At 40.9% G+C, this 19,485-nt stretch overlaps 2 protein-coding genes across 2 annotated transcripts; both read left to right on the top strand.

Annotated features, from left to right (window-relative positions):
* The first annotated feature begins 150 nt into the window (after positions 1-150).
* On the top strand, positions 151-14,462 carry LOC124135895. Its single transcript, XM_048382463.1, has 14 exons — positions 151-204; positions 754-1,113; positions 2,118-2,293; positions 3,814-3,964; positions 4,645-4,775; positions 6,545-6,614; positions 6,852-6,933; positions 8,132-8,260; positions 8,581-8,723; positions 9,931-10,106; positions 11,682-11,832; positions 12,513-12,643; positions 14,059-14,128; positions 14,361-14,462. Exons 1-14 carry the CDS (start codon positions 151-153, stop codon positions 14,460-14,462), a joined length of 1,926 nt encoding a protein of 641 aa, XP_048238420.1.
* A 1,175-nt stretch (positions 14,463-15,637) lies between these two features.
* On the top strand, positions 15,638-19,069 carry LOC125372486 (arsenite methyltransferase-like). The gene is made up of 4 exons (XM_048382659.1): positions 15,638-15,769; positions 16,090-16,232; positions 18,393-18,503; positions 18,927-19,069. Exons 2-4 carry the CDS (start codon positions 16,122-16,124, stop codon positions 19,011-19,013), a joined length of 309 nt encoding a protein of 102 aa, XP_048238616.1. The 5' UTR covers positions 15,638-15,769; positions 16,090-16,121; the 3' UTR covers positions 19,014-19,069.
* Positions 19,070-19,485: the final 416 nt, after the last annotated feature.

Below are 19,485 nucleotides of genomic sequence, written 5' to 3'. Positions count from 1 at the left end.
GCCATACCATATGCTGTATTTGGCATTGTACACGTTGGTATTGTACACGTCAACGTTAAGGTTCATTACACATTCCAGACTGTGGAGGCAGTAACAGTGACATGGGAACTGGCCGCTATCTTTGCCAATGCTTTTTATAGGGAAATGACCATGTCGTTCTATGGATGTTATGCTGCTGGAAGTGAGCTTGACGAGTCGTGTACGGTGAGCACGGGCATTGTCGTCTTGAAGAAGTTGACCCACATACCCACATAACCTACAAATACGGAGTGGAGTTTGGTCAGTCACAGTGATGCCACCCCACACTATAACCCACCCCTCGCAAAAATTGTCATGAGGTCTCAGGTTGCCATTGGCTTGACCTTCATTTCGACGTCGCCAGACAGGATCACGCCTATCAAGGCGGTGCAACCTGAACCGGGACTCATGACAACATGGAAACATCACACGTGACCAGGTGTTACGTTTTACAGACAGAAATGGACTTGTACAGGAACTTATCAACACTTATCTTTGTCCTGGCACTTGGTATTAACGTTTATGTTTCATGACATCCTACATTTTATAAGAGTGTAGAAGTAAAAAATTGTGAAACATATATGAAAGGACCTCTGAACATGATTAATGACAATAGGTGAAAGCCAGATGTTGCAAAAATGTAAATAAATGTCGCGTTATAAATACAGATTAATATTCTATAAAACAGACATATGTGTCAGAGGGAAGCTTATTAATCTGCATTTGCTGTATGAGCTACAGAAGGGCGACACAACAGCAGACTTTGTTCGGGTAAAGAGGGGCGACACAACAGCAGACTTTGTTCAGGTAAAGAGGGGCGACACAACAGCAGACTTTGTTCAGGTAAAGAGGGGCGACACAACAGCAGACTTTGTTCAGGTAAAGAGGGACGACACAACAGCAGACTTTGTTCAGGTAAAGAGGGACGACACAACAGCAGACTTTGTTCAGGTAAAGAGGGACGACACAACAGCAGACTTTGTTCAGGTAAAGAGGGGCGACACAACAGCAGACTTTGTTCAGGTAAAGAGGGGCGACACAACAGCAGACTTTGTTCAGGTAAAGAGGGGCGACACAACAGCAGACTTTGTTCAGGTAAAGAGGGACGACACAACAGCAGACTTTGTTCAGGTAAAGAGGGACGACACAACAGCAGACTTTGTTCAGGTAACCGGCTTTTTATGGCTTTGGAAGTCTTGTGTAGTCATTCAGCCGGGTGCGACAATAGTTGACAAAACATACAGGGTTGTGTGATCCTCTTCTGGCTGATCTGTTTCTTAATGCACAAGACTCGGAATTTCTGCTCGGATTTCAAAATCAAAATAATGGCCAAGCAATTTGACTTAAGCTTCTGGTATATCGATTATCTGATATCGTTCAAAACCATCAAATAGCTAATTTTCTTCCACTGATTTGCCCACCTGAACAGGAAATCGTTCCAGTGAATCTGAACAGTTAAACCGACACATCTTTTTCATATTTAGATTTATGCATCATATTCAGAGTGAGACAAAGCAGTATGAAAAGAGGGATGACTTTCAAATAGTCAACCTTCTCGAGCAATAAACCAGCGGCTCCAAACTTTGGTGTCAACTTTTGAGATACAATAGAGCATGTTCTTTGCATGAAGACTTCAAAGAACGTCAGGCGACGCTTGCTCAGTAGTTGTTTGTCGAGGATTACAACATTCAAGGTCTAAGTGAAGCTCTAAAAAAGTTTTATGGTAGTCTTGTGGTGGGGGACAGTTCCAAAATTGAAGCATCTGTGACCAAAATGATGACATTTGCAAGGTGGACAATTGAACAATTGATTGTCTTTGTATGCGTTTATGACGGTTGCCATCGGTAGGGCAAGAAAAAAAACTTGGTATCGTCATTATTTGGATGTAATTCATAAACATATGTTCACGACAAAGTCGGAATTGTACAATTAACTCTGCTTTTAGCAGACATTTCTTAATTATATATTTATTATAAAAAATGTCTTTTGTCGCTGTCATTTGTATATTTATTATGAAACGAAACACCTATCAGCTGAATAGTCCATATTGTTAGTACCTTTGTGAACTACGCAATTCTCACTGATTATCCGCATTACAGCATTCCTACTTGAGACAACTTCTCCCCGGCAATATGACCGAAATTCACGACATCGTGAGAAACGAATACGACTCCACTTGTGTAGAGTGCGACTTCATCTGCGCTGTCAACGACTGGAACCTGACGTCAGACATCAAGAACATCGTGTCTCAGATACACCCTGAGACGATGAAGAGGTAGGTGCATGATGTGATGTCTGTGGGATGAGAGCTTGATAGACCCACTGTCTGGAGCTCTGTGTCTCGTGTCTGTGAAATGTGTGGGATGAGAGCTTGATAGACCAACTGTCTGGAGCTCTGTGTCTCGTGTCTGTGAAATGTGTGGGATGAGAGCTTGATAGACCCACTGTCTGGAGCTCTGTGTCTCGTGTCTGTGAAATGTGTGAGATGAAAGCTAGATATTCCCACTGTCTGGAGCTCTGTGTCTCGTGTCTTTGAAATGTGTGAGATGAAAGCTTGATATACCCACTGTCTGGAGCTCTGTGTCTCGTGTCTGTGAAATGTGTGAGATGAAAGCTTGATATTCCTACTGTCTGGAGTTCTGTGTCTCGTGTCTGTGAAATATGTGGGATGAAAGCTTGATATACCCACTGTCTTGAGCTCTGTGTCTCGTGTCTGTGAAATGTGTGGGATGAAAGCTTGATATACCCACTGTCTGGAGCTCTGTGTCTCGTGTCTGTGAAATGTGTGGGATGAAAGCTTGATGTACCCACTGTCTGGAGCTCTGTGTCTCGTGTCTGTGAAATGTGTGTGATGAAAGCTTGATATTCCCACTGTCTGTAGCTCTGTGTCTCGTGTCTGTGAAATGTGTGGGATGAAAGCTTGATATTCCCACTGTCTGTAGCTCTGTGTCTCGTGTCTGTGAAATGTGTGGGATGAAAGCTTGATATACCCACTGTCTGGAGCTCTGTGTCTCGTGTCTGTGAAATGTGTGGGATGAAAGCTTGATATACCCACTGTCTGGAGCTCTGTGTCTCGTGTCTGTGAAATGTGTGGGATGAAAGCTTGATATTCCCACTGTCTGTAGCTCTGTGTCTCGTGTCTGTGAAATGTGTGGGATGAAAGCTTGATATACCCACTGTCTGGAGCTCTGTGTCTCGTGTCTGTGAAATGTGTGGGATGAAAGCTTGATGTACCCACTGTCTGGAGCTCTGTGTCTCGTGTCTGTGAAATGTGTGGGATGAAAGCTTGATATACCCACTGTCTGACGTAGGTCTGTATATCATGTCTGTGAAGTGCGTAGAGTGAGACTTTGATATTCCAAGTGCCTGGAGTAGGTCTGTATCTCATGTCTGTGAAGTGCTTAGGATGAGACCTTGATATTCCAAGTGTCTGGAGTAGGTCTGTATCTCATGTCTGTGAAGTGCTTAGGATAAGACTTTGATATTCCAAGTGTCTGGAGTAGGTCTGTATCTCATGTGTGTGAAGCGTGTAAGGTGAGTGTTTGATATATCCTTTGTGTCCCTTCCGAATGATTTGATGTCCAATGAAATACAGGTGTTTTCAATCTCTTAATTCTGGTTTTTATCAGCAGTATATAATCTTTTATAAGACATCAACATATGTGCAACCTAGCACCTCTATCTTTATTAGCTATAAACATGTGAAATCTGGTGTCTACGAATTAGATATCTGTGTGGCAAGAATGCAGGACCCTAATAATTGATGGACATTCATTGGAAGAGCATTACTTGTAGGTATTACGGTTGCGGACTCAATACCCCCGAAGGCATTGAAGGGAAACGTGTCCTTGACATTGGATGCGGGTCAGGCAGTCTCGTTTTCCTCCTCAGCAAATTAGTTGGCCCAACCGGAAGTGTAGTTGGTGTGGACTTCTCGACGAATCTTGTAAGTGTTGATTAATAGTACAGGGACGCATGAATATTTTTTAATGAGATTTCATTGTTGATGTGGATTACACCATAGATTAATAATAATGAACAGGTAATGGGGTAGCCGCGGTTCCAGTTTGGATTCAATGGGTACAATTAGTAATTCGTCCAATTCCATTAGTTGTTTATTTGTCCATCTTTAGCAAACGAAAGAAAACAATTTTTACACAGATTCTATAATATCGAATCCAATATGTATACATGAATTTACATTTCAGTAATGTACGATTAGAAACATTGAGAAAATTGTCCAAATTCGATAAAAACATTATGTCATTGTTTAAACCTATCAAATAACTCTCCCTCTTATTGAATTGCACATATATTTCTACCCTGGTGAATCTATATAAATATACATGCATGTTCGGCAAAGATGTTTTTGTATCTATTCTATATTTATATGTATTATGTCGATGAAATAATGTTGTACCACCGATGGTGCCGATAGCGGTGGCCTGAGTGTAAATAAGAGTTCAGTTCAGTTCAGTTCAGTTCAGTCCGCCGTGATTTGGCTGGAACATTGCACAGCACCCTAATAAGACACTAATAACAACAGTATTCATGATGTTCCGTTAATAAGTACCGATAAAGATACTGGAATTATATTGCTGGAGAAGTTCCATGCTTTGTTGTCAGATTGCCGAGTGTGTGAACAGGGAGGACTATCACCGCAACAGATGGGGATACGACAAGAAAAACACGGAGTTCTTTGTCGGAAACGCCGAGAACATGTCCCAGCTTAAAGATCAAAGTTTTGATGTCATTGTGTGAGTGAAAATATGTCTTTACTTTTCACTTTTCAATAATAATAATAATAATAATAGCTAGCTCATAATCACGACAGCACGTACAAGCACAGGGTTTACACTGCATGGGGACTGCTGCAGCTAAGATGTTTTCATTTTAAAATGTAATTTGCTCTTGAACCTTATTTGACATCTATTTTTAGTGTTGGTACATTCAGTGCCACGATTCGTCTCTTCGGGAACATGAACATAACAAGATATTGTAGACTTTCTATAAGGATTTGGCTTTCTTGAAATGTCAAGTTACCTCCCACTTTGAAACAGGTTCTGAAACTTATCGTATAAGCTTAAGGACTGTAACTAGAGCATATTGTATATTCACTTGCGAAAGTCTGGTCAAATAAAGAAGTAACACTAAAATGAGTGAAAAAGGTCGGTGACATCTGGGGACAATTTACTATGAGCAAGTCTTCATAAAAGATAAATGTCCACCACGTGCTGTCTTTATCGACAGCTTCTGGCGAGGACTTGCTCGTTTTCTAGTATTAGAAAAATGCTTCCTAAATCTGCCGTTTCAACGCATTTTACCCAAACCTCTGCATTTGGTGTTGTCAAAAACATGTAACAGTTGAGCGAAAAACACTCTTAAGCCTTATCCCCCATGGGACCGCATCGGTGGCCTAGTATTAGAGCGTCCGCCCGGAGAGCGGAAGGTCCTGGGTTCGATCCTCGGCCGCGTAAAACCAAAAGACGATAATAGGTGGTACTTGTTGTTACCCTGTCTGGCGCTCGGCATTAAGGGGCTAAAACAAGGACTGGTCGGCTTGGAGTCAGTATACTGTGTCTGATAGGGGTTTTCGTGTTAAAACTGCGACACGGTATCTCAATATGTTAGCACTATAAAATCCGCATCCGTCGGGACTAGTACAAGCAGACACACACACACACACACACACACACACACACACACACACACACACACACACACACACACACACACACACACACACACACACACACACACACACACACACACACACACACACACACACACCTCTTTCCTGATCCTTTGCATGGTCGGTTTTGTTGAAAATATTTCATTTAGTTTTATGCATCAATATATAGCTTGGTACTATTTTGTTCATTCTACAGTCTCCGATATGTCATATGTGTGCTAAAATCACATAACAGATCCTTTACAAGTTTTCAATATCATATGTGTGTAAGATGTTGTAAATGTAGATGTTGTAAAAGTGTCTCCCCTCATGAGGGCACACTGCTTATTGATACAACCAACATGGTTGTGATATCTGGTGGCATTGTATTTTAAATGCAACAGTGAGTGAGTGGGTGAGTATGGTTTTACGCCGCTTTTAGCAATATTCCAGCAATATCACGGCGGGGGACATCAGAAATGGGCTTCTCACATTGAACCCATGTCGGGAATCGAACCCGGGTCTTCGACGTGACGCCGAACGCTTTAACCACTAGGCTACCCGACAGTCCCTGCAACAGAATAGTATATATATAGAATAAAGAGAATATATGTGGGTAGGGGTAAGTTGTACAAAGACAGGTCGAGAAACAGACGTATATACTACTATACAGTTTAATATGTTTAAGTATTCATCTACCAAAACACGATCCTGAAAGTTGGCTGGAATAACTGAAACAATCACTTGTGCAGGTATCCATATTTGTACTTGTAGCAGAATTTGAATATTGTGGGAGCAATAACTTGAATGGCAACAGCTATTTTCATGTTAACAGATCAATCTATCTATTAACAGATCCAATGGTGTGTTTTGCCTGATTCCAAACAAGTCCAAATCGTTCGCTGAAGCCTTCAGATTGATGAAGGTAAGTGGCAGATAAATGGTGTACGAATATTATTAAATTTCCTTTAAAGAATCAAAGAGGTGTATAAACTGGACAAAAACAATTTAAATATTGAAACTTTCAGTAATTAAGCCGGAATTATTCACGCACTTGAATACATACAGTTTAGACCCTGGCTTAACCTCGAGACGAGCACTATTTCGAGACAGTCGAGATCGAGATACTTAGAGACAATTGTTTCATGTACTCTCGATTCAGAATGGTGGTGAGTTCTACTTGAATGACATATACGCTGAAAACCCTGCCCCCGCCGAGCTGATGGATGACCTGAAGTTATGGGGTGAGGCTGCGTGGTGTTAATGTCTTATATTTGTGTTTTGTCTGAATAACTCCGCACTCAGCAATATCCCAACTATGTGACAGGGCTAGCTTCCCGAAAGAGGTGACTATGCTTGTCGTAAGAGGAGGCTAACGGCCAAGCTCGCTGACCTGGGTGATGCATGTCATCGTATCCATGGATGCTCTCAGGATGTCAGATGGTCCAGACTCAATTGTTTACAGTCATATAACTTGAATATTGCTGTGTTAAACAATAAACAAACAAACAATACGACTTGTAACGATAGGGTGCGAGGGACCCATTTTCTCCTTGAATCAGAACGTGGTTACAATGAATACACAGGCAAAGTGTCGTCACGAACAGTTTCATTCTGCTGTCTTTGTTTAAATTAAAACACATCTGTGGCGTCATTTTGTTGTTTTAACGCCCATATGTTTTCTTGTATCAACATTTCAATCAATATTAACATGGAATTGATCAACTACGGCGACACGTGATGGGCTGGTGTGTAATTAACCATTAAATATTTTGAAATAAGTGTATAATAATTACACAAATAATTGTTACCTAAATCTGACAATAATGACAACCATGTTAAGGGACATCTATAGGATAAATCCTGATCAGTTCAGGGCTCCATATTTCAAATATTCCCCGCAAGTGATTGATCACAACACTCATTTGGGCCACACGGAGACTTGTACGATTCATTGTGAAAAATCAACAGCAGCAGGTGACAAACTCCGTGTTCACACATTATAAACACATGTTTATTTTTCTAATATTTTACACGTTAGAGTATCTTGTCAAAGTCTAAAAATAGGGATATGTACAGACAATTTTGTACTAGATTTGGTTATGATTATGTTATAAATGAGTTTCATTTCTTACTTGTATGTGTGGCCTTTTGTCAATTTAGAGAAGGGGTTGATCACCATCGATTTTATAATAACCCTGAGACAATCAATCCAAATTTGTATTTCATGCTTTTAAGTTCTACCCGTCACTACGCATGTCATGTGTATTTAATGATTTGAATAACGAAACATGTATAATGTAATGTTACGTCATAGTGGCCTTTGACGCAATAAACAATTTCAGTTTCGGAGACATTCATAAAGACGCCATTGAAAGTTGTGCAGAGTAATTGTGCAGAATATTTTTGTTTGTGTGATTGAATGGTTGCATGTTCTGGTAGATTGGGCTGTGACTGGTTCCCAGCTGCCAGATGAGTTGTTGTCCTCGGCCAAGGACGTAGGCTTCACCCTGCCATACCTCACTTCCGTCGGACCTATCGACATCAGCGACAGCTTCAAAGAAAAGCTGCGTGAGTGGCATTACACTGGCAACTCCATGTTATCGTGTTTTCAGGTCAAGGTTGACATGTTGCCGTGTCAGTGTGCATTGTCTTCATAATGAATGAGACAATAAGAATAACCACAACCAGTCAACTCTCAACCTGGTATTATCAATCCTCAATAGTTGTGATCACCTATATTAATTTACCAGATCCAGACGCCTAGACTAAACACTAAAGAGACACAACATGTTACCTATTGTGATCTTTTTATTGGTTATGTATTGCTATGTAAATAGTTGTCAGTGCATGGATTCTATAATTCTATGTTTTAACACGCAAACCGTCAGCCGGAAGAAGGTGCGTTTGCGCGGGCAACCGGATGTTTCGTTTAGGAAGCGGAAGTAACAGGGGACCAGCTTCAGTGACGTACAAAGGAAACATTAAAGGGCATGAATCTGAGTTCAGATGGGACGTCAATCTAACCTTTAAGGTGAGACGACTGCTAACAACCATTTGTTAAAGGGAAGATAAGTTCAGGTTTTTACTTCGTTTTGGAGTTGAAATCACCTTTACATATGTGATAATGGGTAGATAGATGGATAGGTGAGTTGACGTGAAATGGGGTCTAACGCATCTTCCTGGGGCAAGGGAGTTAACTGACTATACAAGTTCAGTTTCAGTTCAGAACCCCCGACCTCTACCACTAGACCACAGAGGCGGTCGATAGACAGATAGATGCTCCGGAAACGAAGTACGGACGGGCGGACGGACGTACAGACCAGGGGGTCTGGGCGACAAAACCATTTCCACATTCGACAGAAATCTCGGCTTAAAGAGCGTACGAGTCGATTGTACGATTCCGACTATATCATCAGTCTGTGTCTACTCATCACTATCAAATAATGATATTGAGAGTATTCTGCCTACCGATGGAACCCAGGGCCAAGCAATTTGACTTAAGCTTCTGGTATATCGATTATCTGATATCGTTCAAAACCATCAAATAGCCAATTTTCTTCCCACCTGAACAGGAAATCGTTCCAGTGAATCTGACCAGTTAAACCGACACAATTTTTTCATATTTAGATTTATGCATCATATTCAGAGTGAGACAAAGCAGTATGAAAAGAGGGATGACTTTCAAATAGTCAACCTTCTCGAGCAATAAACCAGCGGCTCCAAACTTTGGTGTCAACTTTTGAGATACAATAGAGCATGTTCTTTGCATGAAGACTTCAAAGAACGTCAGGCGACGCTTGCTCAGTAGTTGTTTGTCGAGGATTACAACATTCAAGGCCTAAGTGAAGCTCTAAGTTTTATGGTAGTCTTGTGGTGGGGGACAGTCCCAAAATTGAAGCATCTCTGACCAAAATGATGACATTTGCAAGGTGGACAATTGAACAATTGATTGTCTTTGTATGCGTTTATGACGGTTGCCATCGGTAGGGCAAGAAAAAAAACTTGGTATCGTCATTATTTGGATGTAATTCATAAACATATGTTCACGACAAAGTCGGAATTGTACAATTAACTCTGCTTTTAGCAGACATTTCTTAATTATATATTTATTATAAAAAATGTCTTTTGTCGCTGTCATTTGTATATTTATTATGAAACGAAACACCTATCAGCTGAATAGTCCATATTGTTAGTACCTTTGTGAACCACGCAATACTCACTGATTAACCGCATTACAGCATTCCTACTTGAGACAACTTCTCCCCGGCAATATGACCGAAATTCACGACATCGTGAGAAACGAATATGACTCCACTTGTGTAAAGTGCGACTTCATCTGCGCCGTCAAAGACTGGAACCTGACGTCAGACATCAAGAACATCGTGTCTCAGATACACCCTGAGACGATGAAGAGGTAGGTGCATGATGTGATGTCTGTGGGATGAGAGCTTGATGTACCCACTGTCTGGAGCTCTGTGTCTCGTGTCTGTGAAATGTGTGGGATGAGAGCTTGATAGACCAACTGTCTGGAGCTCTGTGTCTCGTGTCTGTGAAATGTGTGGGATGAGAGCTTGATAGACCCACTGTCTGGAGCTCTGTGTCTCGTGTCTGTGAAATGTGTGAGATGAAAGCTAGATATTCCCACTGTCTGGAGCTCTGTGTCTCGTGTCTGTGAAATGTGTGAGATGAAAGCTAGATATTCCCACTGTCTGGAGCTCTGTGTCTCGTGTCTGTGAAATGTGTGAGATGAAAGCTAGATATTCCCACTGTCTGGAGCTCTGTGTCTCGTGTCTGTGAAATGTGTGAGGTGAAAGCTAGATATTCCCACTGTCTGGAGCTCTGTGTCTCGTGTCTTTGAAATGTGTGAGATGAAAGCTTGATATACCCACTGTCTGGGGCTCTGTGTCTCGTGTCTGTGAAATGTGTGAGATGAAAGCTTGATATTCAAACTGTCTGGAGCTCTGTGTCTCGTGTCTGTGAAATGTGTGGGATGAAAGCTTGATATACCTACTGTCTGGGGCTCTGTGTCTCGTGTCTGTGAAATGTGTGGGATGAAAGCTTGATATACCTACTGTCTGGAGCTCTGTGTCTCGTGTCTGTGAAATGTGTGGGATGAAAGCTTGATATACCCACTGTCTGGGGCTCTGTGTCTCGTGTCTGTGAAATGTGTGGGATGAAAGCTTGATATTCCCACTGTCTGGAGCTCTGTGTCTCGTGTCTGTGAAATGTGTGGGATGAAAGCTTGATATTCCCACTGTCTGGAGCTCTGTGTCTCGTGTCTGTGAAATGTGTGGGATGAAAGCTTGATATTCCCACTGTCTGGAGCTCTGTGTCTCGTGTCTGTGAAATGTGTGGGATGAAAGCTTGATATACCCACTGTCTGGAGTTCTGTGTCTCGTGTCTGTGAAATGTGTGGGATGAAAGCTTGATATACCCACTGTCTGGAGCTCTGTGTCTCGTGTCTGTGAAATGTGTGGGATGAAAGCTTGATATACCCACTGTCTGGAGCTCTGTGTCTCGTGTCTGTGAAATGTGTGGGATGAGAACTTGATATTCCCACTGTCTGGAGCTCTGTGTCTCGTGTCTGTGAAATGTGTGGGATGAAAGCTTGATATACCCACTGTCTGACGTAGGTCTGTATATCATGTCTGTGAAGTGCGTAGAGTGAGACTTTGATATTCCAAGTGTCTGGAGTAGGTCTGTATCTCCTGTGTGTGAAGCGTGTAAGGTGAGTGTTTGATATATCCTTTGTGTCCCTTCCGAATGATTTGATGTCCAATGAAATACAGGTGTTGTCAATCTCTTAATTCTGGTTTTTATCAGCAGTATATAATCTTTTATAAGACATCAACATATGTGCAACCTAGCACCTCTATCTTTATTAGCTATAAACATGTGAAATCTGGTGTCTACGAATTAGATATCTGTGTGGCAAGAATGCAGGACCCTAATAATTGATGGACATTCATTGGAAGAGCATTACTTGTAGGTATTACGGTTGCGGACTATATACCCCCGAAGGCATTGAAGGGAAACGTGTCCTTGACATTGGATGCGGGTCAGGCAGTCTCGTTTTCCTCCTCAGCAAATTAGTTGGCCCAACCGGAAGTGTAGTTGGTGTGGACTTCTCGACGAATCTTGTAAGTGTTGATTAATAGTACAGGGACCCATGAATATTTTTTAATGAGATTTCATTGTTGATGTGGATTACACCATAGATTAATAATAATGAACAGGTAATGGGGTAGCCGCGGTTCCAGTTTGGATTCAATGGGTACAATTAGTAATTCGTCCAATTCCATTAGTTGTTTATTTGTCCATCTTTAGCAAACGAAAGAAAACAATTTTTACACAGATTCTATAATATCGAATCCAATATGTATACATGAATTTACATTTCAGTAATGTACGATTAGGAACATTGAGAAAATTGTCCAAATTCGATAAAAACATTATGTCATTGTTTAAACCTATCAAATAACTCTCCCTCTTATTGAATTGCACATATATTTCTACCCTGGTGAATCTATATAAATATACATGCATGATCCGCAAAGATGTTTTTGTATCTATTCTATATTTATATGTATTATGTTGATGAAATAATGTTGTACCACCGATGGTGCCGATAGCGGTGACTTGAGTGTAAATAAGAGTTCAGTTCAGTTCAGTTCAGTTCAGTCCGCCGTGATTTGGATGGAACATTGCACAGCACCCTAATAAGACACTAATAACAACAGTATTCATGATGTTCCGTTAATGAGTACCGATAAAGATATTGGAATTATATTGCTGGAGAAGTTCCATGCTTTGTTGTCAGATTGCCGAGTGTGTGAACAGGGAGGACTATCACCGCAACAGATGGGGATACGACAAGAAAAACACGGAGTTCTTTGTCGGAAACGCCGAGAACATGTCCCAGCTTAAAGATCAAAGTTTTGATGTCATTGTGTGAGTGAAAATATGTCTTTACTTTTCACTTTTCAATAATAATAATAATAATAATAATAGCTAGCTCATAATCACGACAGCACGTACAAGCACAGGGTTTACACTGCATGGGGACTGCTGCAGCTAAGATGTTTCTTTTTTATTTACAGACAAATTAGACATTTAATTAGATTTCCGATTTAGTTTAAATGTTTTCATTTTAAAATGTAATTTGCTCTTGAACCTTATTTGACATCTATTTTTAGTGTTGGTACATTCAGTGCCACGATTCGTCTCTTCGGGAACATGAACATTACAAGATATTGTAGACTTTCTATAAGGATTTGGCTTTCTTGAAATGTCAAGTTACCTCCCACTTTGAAACAGGTTCTGAAACTTATCGTATAAGCTTAAGGACTGTAACTAGAGCAAATTGTATATTCACTTGCGAAAGTCTGGTCAAATAAAGAAGTAACACTAAAATGAGTGAAAAAGGTCGGTGATATCTGGGGACAATTTACTATGAGCAAGTCTTCATAAAAGATAAATGTCCACCACATGCTGTCTTTATCGACAGCTTCTGGCGAGGACTTGCTCGTTTTCTAGTATTAGAAAAATGCTTCCTAAATCTGCCGTTTCAACGCATTTTACCCAAACCTCTGCATTTGGTGTTGTCAACAACATGTAACAGTTGAGCGAAAAACACTCTTAAGCCTTATCCCCCATGGGACCGCATCGGTGGCCTAGTATTAGAGCGTCCGCCCGGAGAGCGGAAGGTCCTGGGTTCGATCCTCGGCCGCGTAAAACCAAAAGACGATAATAGGTGGTACTTGTTGTTACCCTGTCTGGCGCTCGGCATTAAGGGGCTAAAACAAGGACTGGTCGGCTTGGAGTCAGTATACTGTGTCTGATAGGGGTTTTCGTGTTAAAACTGCGACACGGTATCTCAATATGTTAGCACTATAAAATCCGCATCCGTCGGGACTAGTACAAGCACACACACACACACACACACACACACACACACACACACACACACACACACACACACACACACACACACACACACACACACACACACACACACACACACACACCTCTTTCCTGATCCTTTGCATGGTCGGTTTTGTTGAAAATAAGGCTACCCGACAGTCCCTGCAACAGAATAGTATATATATAGAATAAAGAGAATATATGTGGGTAGGGGTAAGTTGTACAAAGACAGGTCGAGAAACAGACGTATATACTACTATACAGTTTAATATGTTTAAGTATTTATCTACCAAAGCACGATCTGAAAGTTGGCTGAAATAACTGAAACAATCTTGTGCAGGTATCCATATTTGTACTTGTAGCAGAATTTGAATATTGTGGGAGCAATAACTTGAATGGCAACAGCTATTTTCATGTTAACAGATCAATCTATCTATTAACAGATCCAATGGTGTGTTTTGCCTGATTCCAAACAAGTCCAAATCGTTCGCTGAAGCCTTCAGATTGATGAAGGTAAGTGGCAGATAAATGGTGTACGAATATTATTAAATTTCCTTTAAAGAATCAAAGAGGTGTATAAACTGGACAAAAACAATTTAAATATTGAAACTTTCAGTAATTAAGCCGGAATTATTCACGCACTACGTACAGTTTAGACCCTGGCTTAACCTCGAGACGAGCACTATTTCGAGACAGTCGAGATCGAGATACTTAGAGACAATTGTTTCATGTACTCTCGATTCAGAATGGTGGTGAGTTCTACTTGAATGACATATACGCTGAAAACCCTGCCCCCGCCGAGCTGATGGATGACCTGAAGTCATGGGGTGAGGCTGCGTGGTGTTAATGTCTTATATTTGTGTTTTGTCTGAATAACTCCGCACTCAGCAATATCCCAACTATGTGACAGGGCTAGCTTCCCGAAAGAGGTGACTATGCTTGTCGTAAGAGGAGGCTAACGGCCAAGCTCGCTGACCTGGGTGATGCATGTCATCGTATCCATGGATGCTCTCAGGATGTCAGATGGTCCAGACTCAATTGTTTACAGTCATATAACTTGAATATTGCTGTGTTAAACAATAAACAAACAAACAATACGACTTGTAACGATAGGGTGCGAGGGACCCATTTTCTCCTTGAATCAGAACGTGGTTACAATGAATACACAGGCAAAGTGTCGTCACGAACAGTTTCATTCTGCTGTCTTTGTTTAAATTAAAACACATCTGTGGCGTCATTTTGTTGTTTTAACGCCCATATGTTTTCTTGTATCAACATTTCAATCAATATTAACATGGAATTGATCAACTACGGCGACACGTGATGGGCTGGTGTGTAATTAACCATTAAATATTTTGAAATAAGTGTATAATAATTACACAAATAATTGTTACCTAAATCTGACAATAATGACAACCATGTTAAGGGACATCTATAGGATAAATCCTGATCAGTTCAGGGCTCCATATTTCAAATATTCCCCGCAAGTGATTGATCACAACACTCATTTGGGCCACACGGAGACTTGTACGATTCATTGTGAAAAATCAACAGCAGCAGGTGACAAACTCCGTGTTCACACATTATAAACACATGTTTATTTTTCTAATATTTTACACGTTAGAGTATCTTGTCAAAGTCTAAAAATAGGGATATGTACAGACAATTTTGTACTAGATTTGGTTATGATTATGTTATAAATGAGTTTCATTTCTTACTTGTATGTGTGGCCTTTTGTCAATTTAGAGAAGGGGTTGATCACCATCGATTTTATAATAACCCTGAGACAATCAATCCAAATTTGTATTTCATGCTTTTAAGTTCTACCCGTCACTACGCATGTCATGTGTATTTAATGATTTGAATAACGAAACATGTATAATGTAATGTTACGTCATAGTGGCCTTTGACGCAATAAACAATTTCAGTTTCGGAGACATTCATAAAGACGCCATTGAAAGTTGTGCAGAGTAATTGTGCAGAATATTTTTGTTTGTGTGATTGAATGGTTGCATGTTCTGGTAGATTGGGCTGTGACTGGTTCCCAGCTGCCAGATGAGTTGTTGTCCTCGGCCAAGGACGTAGGCTTCACCCTGCCATACCTCACTTCCGTCGGACCTATCGACATCAGCGACAGCTTCAAAGAAAAGCTGCGTGAGTGGCATTACACTGGCAACTCCATGTTATCGTGTTTTCAGGTCAAGGTTGACATGTTGCCGTGTCAGTGTGCATTGTCTTCATAATGAATGAGACAATAAGAATAACCACAACCAGTCAACTCTCAACCTGGTATTATCAATCCTCAATAGTTGTGATCACCTATATTAATTTACCAGATCCAGACGCCTAGACTAAACACTAAAGAGACACAACATGTTACCTATTGTGATCTTTTTATTGGTTATGTATTGCTATGTAAATAGTTGTCAGTGCATGGATTCTATAATTCTATGTTTTAACACGCAAACCGTCAGCCGGAAGAAGGTGCGTTTGCGCGGGCAACCGGATGTTTCGTTTAGGAAGCGGAAGTAACAGGGGACCAGCTTCAGTGACGTACAAAGGAAACATTAAAGGGCATGAATCTGAGTTCAGATGGGACGTCAATCTAACCTTTAAGGTGAGACGACTGCTAACAACCATTTGTTAAAGGGAAGATAAGTTCAGGTTTTTACTTCGTTTTGGAGTTGAAATCACCTTTACATATGTGATAATGGGTAGATAGATGGATAGGTGAGTTGACGTGAAATGGGGTCTAACGCATCTTCCTGGGGCAAGGGAGTTAACTGACTATACAAGTTCAGTTTCAGTTCAGAACCCCCGACCTATACCACTAGACCACAGAGGCGGTCGATAGACAGATAGATGCTCCGGAAACGAAGTACGGACGGGCGGACGGACGTACAGACCAGGGGGTCTGGGCGACAAAACCATTTCCACATTCGACAGAAATCTCGGCTTAAAGAGCGTACGAGTCGATTGTACGATTCCGACTATATCATCAGTCTGTGTCTACTCATCACTATCAAATAATGATATTGAGAGTATTCTGCCTACCGATGGAACCCATTACAAACACATGCAAATATCAGTCAATTGTTCACCTGCAAAAAACACGGGATCATAAGGTACAAGTCAAACTAGGGAATGGCACTGATGTGTCAAATTTGGAAATGCCCTCCACGTGTCTTCCATTAAACGTTTTGAAAGTTTTGCTTCTGAGTGGTATGACGCTCTTTGAAATACTGGTAGATTGTACGATTGTAAGTTGGACCCATGAAGATCTGGTTAAAGAATAGGTCTTCAGCAACCAATGCTTGCCGTAAAAGGCGACTTTGCTTGTCATAAGAGGCGGCTAAGTGTGAGTGGTCAGGCTCGCTGACTTGGTTGATGTCATCGTATCCAAATTGCGTGGATCGATGCTTATGATGTCAATCACTGGATTGTCTGGTCCAGACTCGATAATTAGCAGACCTCCGTTAGATAGCAGGAATATTGCTGAGTGTGGCGTTAAACAACGAAAATCAAACAAACAAAACCTAAAAGGTTGTGAATTATAAAACACTGAAGGCTGGAATTTTGATCGACATAAAGGGAAAGCCGACTATTGATAAGTTTCTTGTGGAAAGTGTTTTTGTCACTTTCAAATTATATCAACTATCATAAATTTGGTGAAGAAGCTATGAAATGAAAATCTTGGCCTTTTAGTAATATTAATCGCCTAACTGCCATATATTATACCGATGTAACAACTCAGGCCGTTGGCCTGCAAACGGAAATAAACGTTTTTAATGATAATGATTCATAAACACATATTTGATAATCGTACAGCGGATTTTAGCAGGATTGTGTTATGATTATTACATATGATTATATGTTTTGTCGCTTTTTCGTCACTTAGACATGCCCGAATTCAAAGGTCTTTGGTTCGAATCCCAGATTCACCCTGATTATGATTCTTGGTTTGTCAGCACCACACTTATGCTCGCTGGGTTCACAGAAGGGTGACGTCTTTGACAGGCACCACTTCGAATTCGGTATTTCCTCTTAAGCTGACACACCTTGATATAATCGAAGAACTCTTCAAATAGTCGTTCGAATCTCATCTCTCTCACTTGATACATTTTGTGTCTCATTGTGTTGCAGAATGAAAGAAACTTAATACTCTTAGTTTACAATCATACGACTAATAGTGCCACTGTTAGTGCATGTTTCCTCCATGTAGGATGTATCAATGATATTTAGATCAACACAGTAGGGGCACGGGTGGCCCAGTCGTCTAAGACGCCGCCAGAAACCTATGCTCGTGGGTTCGAATTCCCGATTATGTTTCCAGGTTTGTCAGTACCATACGATGCTCGTGGGTTTCGCCAAAGTGGTAAACGTTTGAGACCTGCATCACTTCGGGGTTTCTGCCCATAGTAGGTTGACACGCCGTAATATAACTGAAATACTGTTCAAAGCGTCGTTAAACCCAACTCACTCACTATCAACACAGTTCCCCACACAGTGTGTTTATTTGTCGTTACTCCCAACAAATGGTTCTCACCGTGTGACGCCATACCAGAGTGTATTGGTGCATTGTACACCACAACATCAATGTTCATTTCACAATCAGATTAAGTATAGAAAGATGAAATAATCGGGTAGATCTTGATTTAATCAACTCAAGTTGCCCAAACAGTGTGTTATTTGTCGTTTCGTCAACGACAGTTTCTTACCATGTCAGACTGTAACATGTATTGTGCACGACAACATGAAGACTCATTCCACATTTCAGACAGGGGAGGCAGTAACAGTAGACGGGGAACTGGCCGCCATTTTGGCCAATACTCGCTACAGGGATTCCTTTGACCTTCAAGACACTTCCGGTCCGGCCGAGACAAGGCGGGTGAGTCAGATTCTGATCTATTCATCCCTCCACGTGTCCACCATCCACCAGGGTCTCTCAGATCAGTCTTATTAAGATTCCGGTGGGTGGATGAACGAGTGGTTAACAAGTGGATGAACCTCTTGTTTGGTTGACCCAGGTTCGTACTCACATGTGTACACTTTGTGCGATTTTATCAAAGAAAATAAAAGTGTTCCAGAAATCTATTTGAAAAATAATTATGCGTCAGACTGTTGAAAAATATGTGAATTTTCTGCCATAAAAATTATATTGTTGCAAGGTGGGGTTTTTTTCAAAAATATTCAGGCTAATAGTTTTAATGGAAAAATATATCTGGATGTGCAGCTAAAATATATAATCTTCAGCCAAAATCTTGTTTCATGTACCATTACCTTTTGGGTAAAGTTTTCCTTTATATTTCAGTGTCAAAATCCCTTTGCATATCTGGATCAGCTGTCATCCCAGGGTAAACGTTTTCCCTATATCTTCACACTGAAGGAATACCCCTGACGTCAATGTCCTAGCTGAACACGTTCAGATTTCTGGTTCAAGGGTTGTATCAGATGAGCGGTTATAAATAAATAAATCCATCTAAACTACATCTGTATGATTTCCTGTTGATCTTTTAACATATCACTTGCCATTTGATTGTTACTTGACTCGGCAATATTCTCATAAGCTGTTAAACATTAAGTATGAAACTTTGTCCCTTTGCCACACTGGAATTGGTAAAAATATATGTTTGCGTTTTGGGTTTTTTTTGGGGGGAGGGGGTTGACTCAGTTGTGTAAGGCGCCACAATTCGCTGTGCGGAGACAGGCCAGTAACCTATGATCGTGGGTTCGAATCCCGATTCGCCCAGATTATGTTTCTAGGTTTGTCAGCTCCATACCCGTGCTCGTAGGTTTCACCAAAGTGTTAAATGTCTAAGACCTGCATTACTTTGGGCTTTCCCAACACATCAAGCTGACACGCCGTGATA

This window comes from Haliotis rufescens, unplaced genomic scaffold (assembly GCF_023055435.1).
Source record: "Haliotis rufescens isolate VD_foot unplaced genomic scaffold, xgHalRufe1.0.p SCAF_4, whole genome shotgun sequence".
In the NCBI taxonomy this organism is placed as follows: domain Eukaryota; kingdom Metazoa; phylum Mollusca; class Gastropoda; order Lepetellida; family Haliotidae; genus Haliotis; species Haliotis rufescens.
This window is presented reverse-complemented; position numbering and strand designations above follow the sequence as displayed.